Source organism: Giraffa tippelskirchi, chromosome 13 (assembly GCF_054371585.1).
Source record: "Giraffa tippelskirchi isolate mGirTip1 chromosome 13, T2T-mGirTip1v1.2.pri, whole genome shotgun sequence".
NCBI lineage: Eukaryota > Metazoa > Chordata > Mammalia > Artiodactyla > Giraffidae > Giraffa > Giraffa tippelskirchi.
Window position 1 is genome coordinate 97,814,022 of NC_137287.1, and position 12,795 is coordinate 97,826,816.

The window sequence follows — 12,795 nt, forward strand, 5'->3', positions numbered from 1 at the left end:
CGATCCACTCCCAAACTTGGACCTTCAGATTAACAAAATATTTACAGTGTATCTATGAGATATTATCTGAGCTATAATCCTTGTTAAGATTCCATTTGACCAGGAAAGATAATGGGAGGAGAACAAATGTTCACATACATTTTAATTTCAATGAATTTAATTTCAATGAAACTGTTCTGTGTCAGGCTTCATAATACAAGAGCCTACATTTCTGTATCGAAGTGCCCCATTTACCATTTTGGGGAGACGGAACCACAGCATCCTTCCCATTGCTGACCTGAGCAGCACTGTAAGACACAGGTTACCTGTTGGCAGATGCCATCATGGGAAACACACTTTCCCTTGAGGGATGCTGACCACTGGAATTCAGAAGCTAAAAATCTTCTAGACTGGAAGCCCTTGGGCTTTAAGGAACATCAGCTTCCCTGGGAGATGAATTAAGCAGGCAGAATCTCAGGCCACAGCCCCAGGATTTCTGATTTAGTGCCTCCCAGGTGGCAGTAGTGGTAAAGAACCCACCTGCCAATGCAGGAGACATAAGAGATATGGGTTTGATCCCTGGGTTAGGCAGATCCCCTGGAGGAGGGCGAGACAAACCCACTCCAGGGGGTTGCAAAGAGTCGGACCTGGGGTCCACTGGGTCGCAAAGAGTTGGACATAACTGAAGTGACTTAGCATGTGTGAGTTCCCTGGGGCTGCTGTAACAAGTGGCCACAGACTTAAAATAATAATAAAAAAACTTATTCTCTTGAAGTTCTGGAGGCCAGACATCTGAAATCCAGGTTGCAGGGCTACACCCCCTCCACAGGCTCCAGGGGAGGGTCTGCCCTACCTCTTCCCTCTTCTGGTCTCCCAGTTATCCTTGGCTTGTGGCCACATCCCTCTGCCTCCATCATCACATGGCTTCTCCCCAGTGTCTGCATCTCCTCTTCTGTCTCTTAAAAAGACACCTGTCATTGATGTGGGGCCCTGGATAATCCAGGATGATCCCATCTCGAGATCCCTAATTTAATTGAACCTGCAAAGACCCTCTCTCCAAACATGGTCACGGTCACAGGTCTGGGTTGGTATATCTTCTGTGCCACTGTCCAAGCAGCTGGAGTAGGTGTGAGAGGGGACCAGGAGCCTACAGGGTTTAACCATGTTCCCCAGGCAGGCAGTTCCTATGCTACACTTGGAGCTGAGTGAAGAATATGCATGATGCCTAGACATCCTGCCTCACTGCAGGTCAGGAAACAAGAGGCCCAGAGAAGGATGCTCCCCTCTGCTCCCCCTATGAATTTCACTCCTCTCCCAGGAACACCCCCTACCCTGTTGTTCTGCTCAGCCTGCACTCCTTACCCCTTCCTGTCCCTGGCTTAGCACAAGTACACACCAAGGGACCCTCTCAGCTTTCCAGGCAGATCAAATTGTGTTTGTTGATTCAGGCAGATCGACAGAGTTCAAACTCACATTTGGGCAGCAAAACTCAATGAGACTCCTTCATTTCTCCAAGTCAGACGTACAAGTTTGGGTGCACACACCTGAAGGGGAACATGGTCTGCCCTGTGAGCCTTCCTTTGCATCTGGCTCAAAGACCAGAGAGAGAGGTCTCCTTCCTGGACAGACATGGAGTCTGCACGCCCATCCTGGCAGCTGGAATTAAGCTGTTCCAAACAGAAAGTGCACCTGTCCCAGGCCAGGAGAGCCTGCAGCTTCTCCTGAAGCCTTTCCCTGGGCAGGTGAGCTCCCACGTCCAGGGGACCCTTCTCCTATCGGCAAGGCAGGGGGTGGCCATCTCCCACCCTGTGTGTATTTATCTGTCACTGAAGGCTTACCTTAATCCTTCCTAAATCCCCATGCGCTGTCAGCAAGAAAACACACTGAAGCCGAACGAGGCGCAGTGAAAGCACCAGATCGGAAGCTGCTGCAGGCTCTGCAGTCACCGTTTCCCCTTCCAGTCTTCAAAGTGGCCAATCTCCATCTCAGGACCCAGGAAGAAGCTGCCAGCCAGGGTCCTAGTTACAGATACGGGTATTGGGTATCGCAGGCAGGAGCTTCTGGACGAGGCAGGATGGGAGGAGGGCCACACAAGCCAGGGCTCAGGGATGCAGCTTTGTGTGCAAACAGCCTCCCTAACCCAGGACTTCTGCTGGGTCACTGAATCACTCTGGGCCTCAGTTTACTCCCTGAGAACAACCGAGGGTCCATAGGAGCTGAGTGAAGAAGATGCACGATGCCAGAGACTCAGCAGGTCCTCAGCACAAGGACCTGCGAGCTTGTCAGTTTCATGGCAAAAGGGCCTCTGCAGATGCGGTCAAGTCCAGCACCTGAGATGGGAGGCGATGCTGGACTATCTGGGGGGTGGGGGGCAAGGTTGTCACAGGGGCCTTGTGAGCAGAAGATGCAGTAGTCAGGAAAGGTGATGTGATAGGGGAGGAAGAGGTGTGGGGAGCTGTCCGGGTGTCCATGCTGGCCAGGTGCTGGTATGGAGGAGGAGGGGGCCGAGAGCCAGGGAAAGCAGGGGGGCCTCTGGAAGGTGAAAAGGCAGGAAATGGATTCCTCCCCAACCCGCTCCCTGGAGCCTCCAGGGGGATCCAGCCTGCCCACACTGGATGTTAGTCTAGGGGACCCATGTTGGAGTCTCATGTCCAGAAGAGCAAGCCGATAAATTTGTGTCTTTTAAGCTGCTACATTTTTGCACCACGCTAAGAAACTATTACAATCCACAAACTAAGCAAATTTCTCCCTGCGGAAGGCAACATGGGAGTGGAAAGTCAGGTGAACCAGACACCTGGTGATCTGGGGTGTGGCCTCTGGCGGAGCCCACAGGTATCTCTAAGGTATGAAATATGAGTCCACATCAGCATAGGGTAAGTCCTCAATAAACACCAGCCCTGATGGAGGCTGGAAGGGAAAGGGCCTTTGGTAGCATACACTAGTCAAAGAGAAGTAGGATCTTGTTCTGTTTTGTTCTGTTTTGTTTAAAAACAGGGGTGGATGGACTAAGGACTGGAAGCCACCAGAAGAGGGCAGCCTAGAATCTGGGCAATAAGTTACCAAAATTCCCAGTCTTTAAATAAAAAGCACTCTTTACCAGCCCATCTCACAATATAGCACAGCTCCCTCTGAAGATGAAAAGAAAAAGGCAGTGCCAAGAGGTTTTACAAGAGCACACTGGGGAGAAATTTACCAGCCTTGATGGAAAGAAAGTCACGCAGCTTATGGTTATTTTGTATAGTGGAATTCACTCAGAGTAAGAAGTGCTCCTTCAGACAGTCGGAATAACAGAAACATTCTCTAAAAAGATGAGTGCTGGTTTCCTCGCTTACTAGCAGTTTGTGGTTAGTTCTGGCATCTACTTAACCATGCTCCAAAAAAGAGACGGAAAGAAAGAAGAAAGCAGGTAGGGAGGGAGGAACCTGGAATTGGAGGCCCCTGCAAACACCCAGAACCCCAGACCTAGGCAAAAAGGACCACTTGCAGATGGAGGGCACAACCCCCAGGAGATCAGCTGGTGCAGGTGGATGGCTCCTTCAGACCAGAGTCCTCAGTGCTTCTCAGGAGGCCCATCCATGTTTCCCAGGCTCCGACAAGCAGCAGGAGTGGCTTATGCAGCCAGTCCTGAGCCTCAGCTCAGCTCCTGGTTCCTGGTTCCTCGCGGCTCTCTGCCGTGTTCCGGACACGGGCAGAGTCTGGAAGCCGAGTGACAGTGCAGCTCAGGGACTGTTTGCTACATGCCTGGAATCAAAAACTCCTGCTGGCATTGCAGAACCCTGGCTCTTGTAATCCCAGGGCCAGCTGTGTAAACCCAAGGTGTCCACTGAGTTTGGACCCACTTCAGATGGACCCTCACACATCAGCAGCCGCGATCAAGCACTTCTGGGTGCACTAGCCCTCTGTTCCAAACGTCCAAGATGAGAAACAATTAGCACGTCTGAATGCCTGATAATTGCTGATTTTACCACGGTGCCCAGAACATCTGGGGTGTTCTCTTGTCTGCCTATAAATCAAATGCTCCAGACACCAACCCATTCACATCAGAGGGAGATGTAAATGAGCTGAGAGCGTGGGTCTGGACAAAGAGGGAAGACAGACAAGTTGCATGCCTTTGGGGCAATCTCTCAATCTCCGATTTTCGATTTCTGATCCACACAATGGGAATAACTCCATCTCTCCGACAGGCTTTTGTGAGAATTCCACAAGACTATGCAGAATCACCCAGTCACAGATTCAGCTGGGACTCAGGATTATAATTACATCAAGGTTCACATTCCCTCATCTTAAGACTCCATTAAAATACATATTTCTGAAATGCAAAACTCTTAATCTTTAAACTGCAGTGTGGCTGAGGCAATCATCCTCACGTCTGACTGGTGCGGGCACCTCTGCAATGAAGATTTTTATTTAATGGGGGGTGAGAGGAGAGGGTCAGGGGTGAGGGGGTGGGGTGAAAGGGGCAGGGATGCTCTTGATCTATGGCCTTCTGGACCTAGAGTGGAAGGCCAGGCATGGACACCTCCCTCCTGGCTGCAGGGGGAGCAATGGAAGCAGAGCTAGGTCTGCACGCGGTGTGGCAGCCAAGGGCAGGGGCCACAGACCTTGGCCTCCTTCTGGTTTTAAACACGGCTATCAGGGCCCTCCATCTGCACGAGCTCTGGCCTGTGGGCAGTGCATAAAGCAGACTTTCCATGCTTTATCACTGTGCTGGTCTTCCCTCTTATCTGATAGAAGCCACTTTCTAAACTTCCCTTTCTAAATCCCTTAACTCTGCGACCAGGCAGGGAAAGGCTGCTGAGAAACTCCGACAACTGGGCCCTTGAAAAGGCAAGGCCGGCCCCAAAGACAGCCAGAGCATCTCCACAACCAGCTCTGGAGGTGGTTCTCAACCCAGAGGCATCGCTGACAGAAGGCAGTGAGGGCTGGGTGCTCAGACAAGCCTCCTCTGGCTTCAAGAGCAAGGAATGTCCTGGCCAAGAGCCAGGGGAGGTCAGCCACTGGGGTTTAGTCCTGTTTCACCTCCCCTCTCCACATCTTTGTTGAGACCAAGATTCCCAGGGCATAATCTCCTGGCTTCATGAAAGATGGAGGCTAGAGAGTCAGGAGAGAGTTCACATTCTGTGATGGACGGATTGGATAGACAGCCCTAGCTTAATATATTTAATGATTCAGTCATATCCTGGCCAAAGAGAGAGTTTGAAGCTGTGATTCTTGACTTCACCTGTTACATATTTAACGAGTGCCCAGACATGCTCTCTGCAATCCACTGTGCTGGGTCTGGACACTAACTTACAAAGGAACAAAGGGCCACTAGAGCAGGAGTAAGGACAAGGCCCAAGGAACACAGAATGAGGAGAGGCTCAAGGCAGAGTATGAAACAAGCTCTGAGCTTCCAGAGTGAAAGACAGGCCCTTGCTAGCATGCATAGCTCTTTTGTTCTCCCCAAGGCAGGGACTGCATTTGGCTGCATGCCACAAGAAACTCAACTGTGGCATCTCACTCATTTTTCTCATCTCTCAGGGCACATGATGAGTCCAGAGGTCTGCAACTGTTCAAGGATGCCACCTGAGATGTGGTTCCTACTCCACCATCCTCATAGTCACAAGATGGCTGCTCTGCCCTAGACATTATGTCCATATTCCAGGAAGGAGAAAAAGGTAAGGGCAAAAGGCAGAAGGTATGGCCAGTGAGGTCTGTTCCTCTTCATCAAGAAAAAACCCAGCTTTCTCACTTATCTCATCTAACAGAATAATATAGGTAGATTCTGCTGACCAGAGAAAGGCCGTATTGCCACTTTGGTTTAAGAGTTTACTGGAGGTGTGAATATTTTAAACAGGTCTCAGTGTGGGCCAAATGGACAAGGAGAGAAGAGGTTTTGTTAGTGAGGAAGAGGGAGAGAATGGGTATCGGACAGGCAACTCGCAGTGTCCAGTGATGCTCAGCACACATAGTTGGTTTGTCATTTGTGCCATTTATTTAAACATTCAGAGCAGCTCCTGCTTGTCTTGAGTTGATGGAGGGGACTCAGAAACATTGCAGTGTCAGCATTTTCTGGCTCATTCATGACTTCATTTGACAATGCTGGTTGCACACCCACCACCCCACAAGGCAGGCATGGCACTGGGTGATGGGTGCCCAGTCAGATTTGCTCAGCATCTGGTCCACACATCTTGTGATGCCTTTCACCCTGCAAGAGTTACCCGTCTTCACAGAGGAGGATACAACATACTTGTGAAGATAAGATAGCAGTACATCTGGCCACATTAATTACATCATAGTGAGTTCTTATATACCCATTCCAGACTCCTGCATGCATCTGGTCCCTTCTCCACCATCCCTCCCACTGTGTGCCTTGGTACTCAAATGAGTCAATCATTTGACAATGCATTACTTGTCACTCTGCTTCAAGGAAGGTGCAGGGAGGCCAGAGAAACCTTATGTGGCAGACACTGACACTTGCCTCCTCGGCACACATTTCTCCTTTCTTTCTTCCTAAGACTCCCAGTTATGCTCCAGGTAGCAACTTACTCATCTACCAGGTGATGGACATAATAGGTCTAAGTCAGACCATGCAGTTCTCTGCTTCCCAGCCTCCCTACCTCTTTCCACGGGGAGTGGCCTATGACGTAGTTGTCCCCAGTCAGAACTTCTGCAAGGGTTCTGAGAAAGTGTGTACTTTCCTTATACAGGGAAGAGATATAGATGGTGCTGCTGCTCTTTCTTTTTTCTTGCTTGCTACAAACTCAAATGCAATGCCTTGAGCCACAGCAGCCAGTTTGCAATGATGAGGCAATACACTGAGAAACTATTACTAAGATGGTAGAATGATAAGAATAAACATTAGGCATGAGATTGGTGCTATTGATCTGGTCATTCTTTGACTACCTATCTCTTCATGGTTATGTGAGAAAAATTAACCTCCATTCAAGATTCTGTTAATTGGGTTTTATCCTAATGTTGCCTCAGAACATTCTAAGTGTTAAACCAGAGTGACAGGGTTGCTGCCCTCATGAGCCTTACAATTTAAGTAAGAGAGAAAATATAAATTCAGATAATATATGTTCCCTAATAAGGAAGCAGAGTATGATTAAAGGCACAAGATGGTCATGAACTGACCTGGATATGGGAGAGGGAAGGCTTTTCTAAGCTAGTCGCATTAAATGAAGTCACCAGAAACAAAGCTCTTCTTTCTATATTATCTGAATTCATGGGATAGTTTTCAGATCCCCCTCCTCTGACCTAGCAGACAGCGTTTTCACTCACATGTGGCCCTCTTCTCCAGGAGCAAAGAGAGATATGACCCACATGTGCTGGGTTCCCACTAAGCCACCCCTTACTCTCCCATCCTTGTGGGATTTTGCTTCAAAGGGGGTCTGGGTTTTCGCAGAACTCTGCCCGCCATGAGAGAGCGATGCAGGTCAGTGCATCAGCTGCAGCCTCGAGCCCGGCTGACCATTCATTATTAACAAAGCTGAGAAAAAGACACCCACTTAGCTTCGACCCCATGCTAAACTATGGCATGGAGAACACTTCCTTGAAGCCAAAAGGAAAGGGCTTAACAATCCTATTTTAGATACAACTGTGCACCCTTGATCATAGCCACCAGTGAACGATCCTGGAGACGAATCTACAGAGTAAGAGTGTATGCAGTGATACCTGCGTGCTCGCCAGAAAGGGCACAGACCAGAACCATGAGGTGGAGTGGATCCAGGAATTACACAGCAGCTAAACAAATGCCCCGTGTGCCACATGGAGCGCTCAGCCCACCATTCAAAAGGTTCTCAATTCTATAGTATTTGCTACCCTATTGGGGAAAACTATTTTAAGCCTAATTAGCATGAAATTTCTCAAATGCAAATACTTTTCATTTAGACATAAAACAAAATGCCACGACATTTCTTCCATCCATTTATCATAAACAAGTTAATTACCGTGTAACAAATCTCTCCTTCTGGAATGTGGATGTTCAGGGCTGCTGGTGAGCTGACTGGGGCAGAGAGAAGGAGCCTCGAGGCAGTTGTTAACGGCTTACGGTGCATTTAGAATAAAATGGTGACTCTGTGAAGCTTCGCTTGTCAAATCAAGGTTAAGCTCTCTCCATTGGAATAACTCAATTATAAGTAGTCATTATCTGTTTAGCGTGATTCCTACCAGGATAACAGAAATATTGTGCCACTTATTTTCAACACATGCATCTTCAATGTGGTCTCATTGTTCACCAAATTTTCTATGTAAACAAATTTTTATCTGCCCTATCTCGAGTGCATGCAATGATAACTTTTGCTTCCACGTGTGTAAAATTATTTCTAAGATATAAAACCTCTCTGTCCCTGAGCAGAGAGAGGAGGTGGCACTCGCAGGTGAAGGAGATGCTCTGTGATTTTACCCCAACCAGGGTTGGGTCGGGACACTCATCCCAGGGGTAAGTGCTTGGACTATGAGTTGTGTATCCACGAAGCCCATGAGCTGGTCCAAGTTCACCTACCATGATAGACTCTGGGGCAGGCCAGCATCCAGCCAGCAACCAAGGCTTCCCTACCACAGGGGCCAAGGGCAGAGGGCAAGTCAGCCTGGACCTGCGCAGTCCACTAGGAGAGAGGGATGATGCTAGCTGGAAATCTCACATTTTATTTTGAAAAGCATGAGAATGTGTCATTCTCTTCCATGGCAGGTGGTAGCACCTGCTGTTACAGAGACAGAGGCACTTTTTCTTATATTCTTGAGTAAAACTGATACTGTAGAATCTTATCAAGGTTAGCTCCGTATGGGGGAGGTGGCAAGTATGCCAGCCTCCGGACACGCAAACAGCAGGACCACAGTGAACTGCTGCTGTTTTGCCTACAGTACAATGCACTGTGTGGGAGAACCTTCTGGGTCTTCTCCGTACACACACAGGGATTCTCATAAACGCACAGATCCTGAAAGGCAGTCCACACTTTCTAAAATGACACGCACCGTGCAATTAACAGAGCAGCTCTTGAGAACTCTTCCCATAGACGCCCACTCCTGCAGTATACCCATCCTGCTTCTAGGCCCACAGCCAAGAAGCTGGGTTTTTTTGTTATTTGTTTTGTTTTGTTTTTTGTTGTTTGATAATCAATGAAAGAAGCAATAGTATCACATCCCCTATTTTGACAGCCAACTCAGATGACAACAAATAAGTTAGCAAAGCTGGACTGAGTGCAAAATAAGATCCTGATGCATATAACCAGGCACACCCTGTAAGTCAACGAGCTGTCCCCACAGAGAGGATCTGAAGAATTCCCCCACTCTGTGAGAGTCCCTCCCAACAAAGGGTCTGCTGTCAGTGCTGGGGGGTGGGCGGCAACTGTATTCCCTGAAACGGAAAACTGAGGACAAAGTCAGCAGCCCGACCGTGTTTTAGCCACGGATACTGAAACTCAGCTTTGATGCTTCTGCTAAAGTTCGTTCCCTCCATCACTTTGAAACTGGCTGAAATCTGCTTCTGGGAAACTGATGCAGGGAGGGGAGGCAAAGGGTTGAGGTATTCGCCGTGTCACTTTAAAAACTCAAGGAAGAAAGAATTGATTTATTTCCCCTCCCATGTGAATAAGAAGTTTAACTAGCTTGTCTTGAGAGGGAAGCAGATCGCTATGCAGGAGGATCTATTGTCACTGGAGTTCAGAAGCTGCCTCTGACTTCCCCGTCACAAGTGTGGGTATCACCCTGCAGTGACAATGAAGCTAACTGGCAGCTCCCTCCTGCATGTGTGTTTCCGTGTTGTCAGTGGGACAGTAATGAGAACGCACGCCACGTCTGTGAACAGAACGTCTGTGGGCTTATTTACCGCATCCCCAACAACATCGTCTGCTTTATCATGCATTGCAAAGCAGGGATAATTTAAGAATCCAGAATTTCATACACAAAAATACTTGGTAAGAAAGTCTCTCTCTGCACATTATTTGGGTGACACTATATCCGAATTCCAATTTGTTGCCCAGGAAATGATTCACCTTACTCAAAAATGACAGGGACTCTGAATCATTCACCTGTGACGCAAAAGGCCATTTAGGTCGACTGATCTGCACGTCCACTGACTTCTCCACCTTCGCTTCGCGTAGAGCCTGGCTCAAAGCCAGTCCTGCCTCTTGTTCTGCAGGTGGCAATGTCTCCCTAGTCCAGAGTGCGGTATGCAAATATATTTCCACACCCGCCTTACCTTTGAGGACCTTCTCTCCTTCCAGAATATTCTGGGAGATTAATGCTGTGTAATCTTCTTCAGAGAATCCAGCCTTGCAGGTCTCCCTGGCTGTAAGATCCCCATTGTGGGCCTGAGAATGGAAATAAGTGAAGTTAGAAAAAACAGGTTCATAGAAACTGCATCCAACCCAAGTTTAGTAGGGCCTGCTGCGTTGAAGGGCTCCATTATGACAAGCCTTGGTCCACCAGAGTCTCCACTCAGACATAACCCAGGGTCTGCCCCTGTGGTCACCATGTTAGCTGGCGACAGGGGCATGCAACAGGGAGGCCAGGCTGGCGGATGGCAGGGTGGAGGGCCTGATGGAGCCTCACCAGCAAGTGGCAGAAGGGAAGGTCTGAGGACTGTCCATCATAAGGAGGCAAGAGAGCCAGGAGTTAGCCAGTGAAGACATGGAGGAGGGGAGGCCAAGGGAGCAGGCCTCTGCCAGGGCCATGTCCCCTCCCACTCCAGTGCTCAGGCTTTGCCTGAGGTGGAGCAGGCTGTCTCTTCCCTGTGGTGCCGCAGAGGAGGGAGAGGGGCAGGGGTGAAAGCAGATTCTCAGAGACTCAGCTCTGAGTTTGGCTCTCAGGGAGACTGCAGGGAGGTGGGGGAGGTTTCTACCATTCAGGCCTCTCCCCCCACTTCCTGGAGGCTGGTCCACTCTTGGAGCCCCCATCTCCAGCCTAACCAGGCTAGAGAGCTCCCGTAATTGACCGAAAAATGGTGGGTGTCCTCTTGTCCTGTCCTCCCACCCCAGCACTCTGGGGTATCCTGCCCAGTGGGAGGTCCAGAACTCTGGGCGCCTGGAAGGCAGGGTGGGAGAAGGGCCCCTCCCAGGCTGCGGGGAGTGGCAGCGAGGTCAGCTGTAGGGGTGGGGAATGGAGGGAGAGACTGCGTGTGCAACAGGGAAGCCAGCCCTGCGACAGAAGGAGCACCACAGCGCCGTCTCCCTGGAGCGCGAGGAGCAGGGGCGCAGCCCGCACCCACCCCACAGTCGCGCCTTCCCGGTGCCGCCGAGCGGAACGCGCCTCCCCGCCGCCCGCCTCCTCCAGCTCGGCACGCAGCCGCCCGCCAGTCCTTGGCTCCGGAGGCCGCCCCGACTCAGAGCTCCAGGCACTCTGACGTGGGCCTGGACCTGGCACCCCTACGGAAAATCACCGAGGGGAGGAAGAGCAGGGCGCGGGATCACTCCTCGCGTTATGCTCCAAACTGCGGCCCCGTGCCTGGCAAGCGAGGTCCAAATAGGACCTAAAGCGGGGAGGGGGGACGAGGGGAAGCTAACTCGCCCAGGAAAGTTTCCACCCGCCCGAGCAAGCGTGGGTCGAGTGCACCCGAGCGCCCCGAACCTCAGAGCGGGCCTCCGGCCTCGGGCACTTGTTTATTTCCGAGGTTACAACAGCGCGGCCCGGGAGGAGCAGCGAGGCCGATCGGCCACGAGAGGGGGTTCCTGCAACTCTCGCGGCCCCGCTGCCTTCCCCGAGCGGCGCCCCCCTGGCTCTGCACCCAGCGGACGCGGAGCTGGGCTGGGGACAGAGCTCGCGGGCTCCGCAGGAGGAAGGCAGGCGCGGGGACCGCTCTCCCGGTACACCTCACCCTACTCCTGCCTGGCCCCTGGCTCCTCGACCCCGCTCCGAGCGGCGAGGGCCTCGCCGGACACTGGTTGCGGCCGGCGCGGCCGGGAGTCCGGGGTGAGGGTGCCCCGCGGTCCACATCCGTTGCCCATCCGCATCGATGGTCCCTGCCAGCGGTCAGAGGACGAGGACGGGGACGGCGCCGCGTCTCGAGCACCCAGCCACCAGCAGGGGCGGCCAGACCGGGTGTCCTCAGCACCCTGATGTCCGGCCGGCTGCCGCCAGCCCCCTCTCGTCCGCAGCCCCGGCCGGGGCTGGGCTCGCCAACTCCGGAGGAGCGCGGCGAGCCGGCGATGGAGGGCGCGCCGGCTCCGCCAGCGGGCAGCCTGCCCCGGCGCGGGCGAGCCGAGCTCCGGGGCAGCGGCCGCGGACCTGGGGTGGCGGAGGGATGCCCGGCGGGTCCCGATTCGGACAGAGCTCTCTGCGTCCCTTGCTCACCCATACTCCCACCTCGCTCCGCACCGCCGCTCCCCGCTGCACCGGCGGCTCTGCGCTCCTGCCGACCGCAGGCGGCTTCGCGGAGCGCGGGAGCCGGCTGGATACAGCGGTGCGCGCGGCAGGGGAGCCCGGTGCGGGCCGGGGAAGCCCGGGAGAGCCCCGCCGGGCGAGTGAGAGCCCCGCCGGCTCCGGGAGCGGCCCCGCGCTGCCTGGGCTTCCGGGCGGCCGGGACGGGAGGCGGCAACTTACCCGGAGCGCGCTGGAGAGCGAGAGCAGCACGAGGAGCACGCCCGAGCCCGCGGTCATCTTCCCCGCCGCGCCGCGCCCCGGCGCCCGCCCGATGCCCGGCGCCCGGAGCCCGCTCCCCGCAGCCTTCCAGATCACGCTGCTCTGATCGCCGCCGCCGCCGCTCGAGCGGGCCCGGCGCCTCCGGCCAGGCTGCGCCGCCGCGACCGCCGCCCGGCTCCGGGAGCGAGGCCAAGTCCGGCGGGCGGCGCGCTGCCTCGGGCCGGTGCGTCCGCCGGCCTCGCAGCCGCCCGCGCCTCT

The 12,795-nt window shown here is 52.9% G+C and overlaps 1 protein-coding gene across 1 annotated transcript in view; it reads right to left on the reverse strand.

Annotated features, from left to right (window-relative positions):
* CDH4 (cadherin 4) overlaps positions 1-12,795 on the reverse strand; it is a 476,927-nt gene extending 464,132 nt beyond the window's left edge. Inside the window, exons 1-2 of the mRNA XM_081561133.1 lie at positions 12,499-12,795; positions 10,160-10,271 (exon numbers count right to left, since the gene is read on the reverse strand). Of these exons, the coding sequence (XP_081417259.1) occupies positions 10,160-10,271; positions 12,499-12,555 (169 nt within the window). The 5' untranslated portion in view covers positions 12,556-12,795. The remainder of the gene's footprint in view (positions 1-10,159; positions 10,272-12,498) is intronic.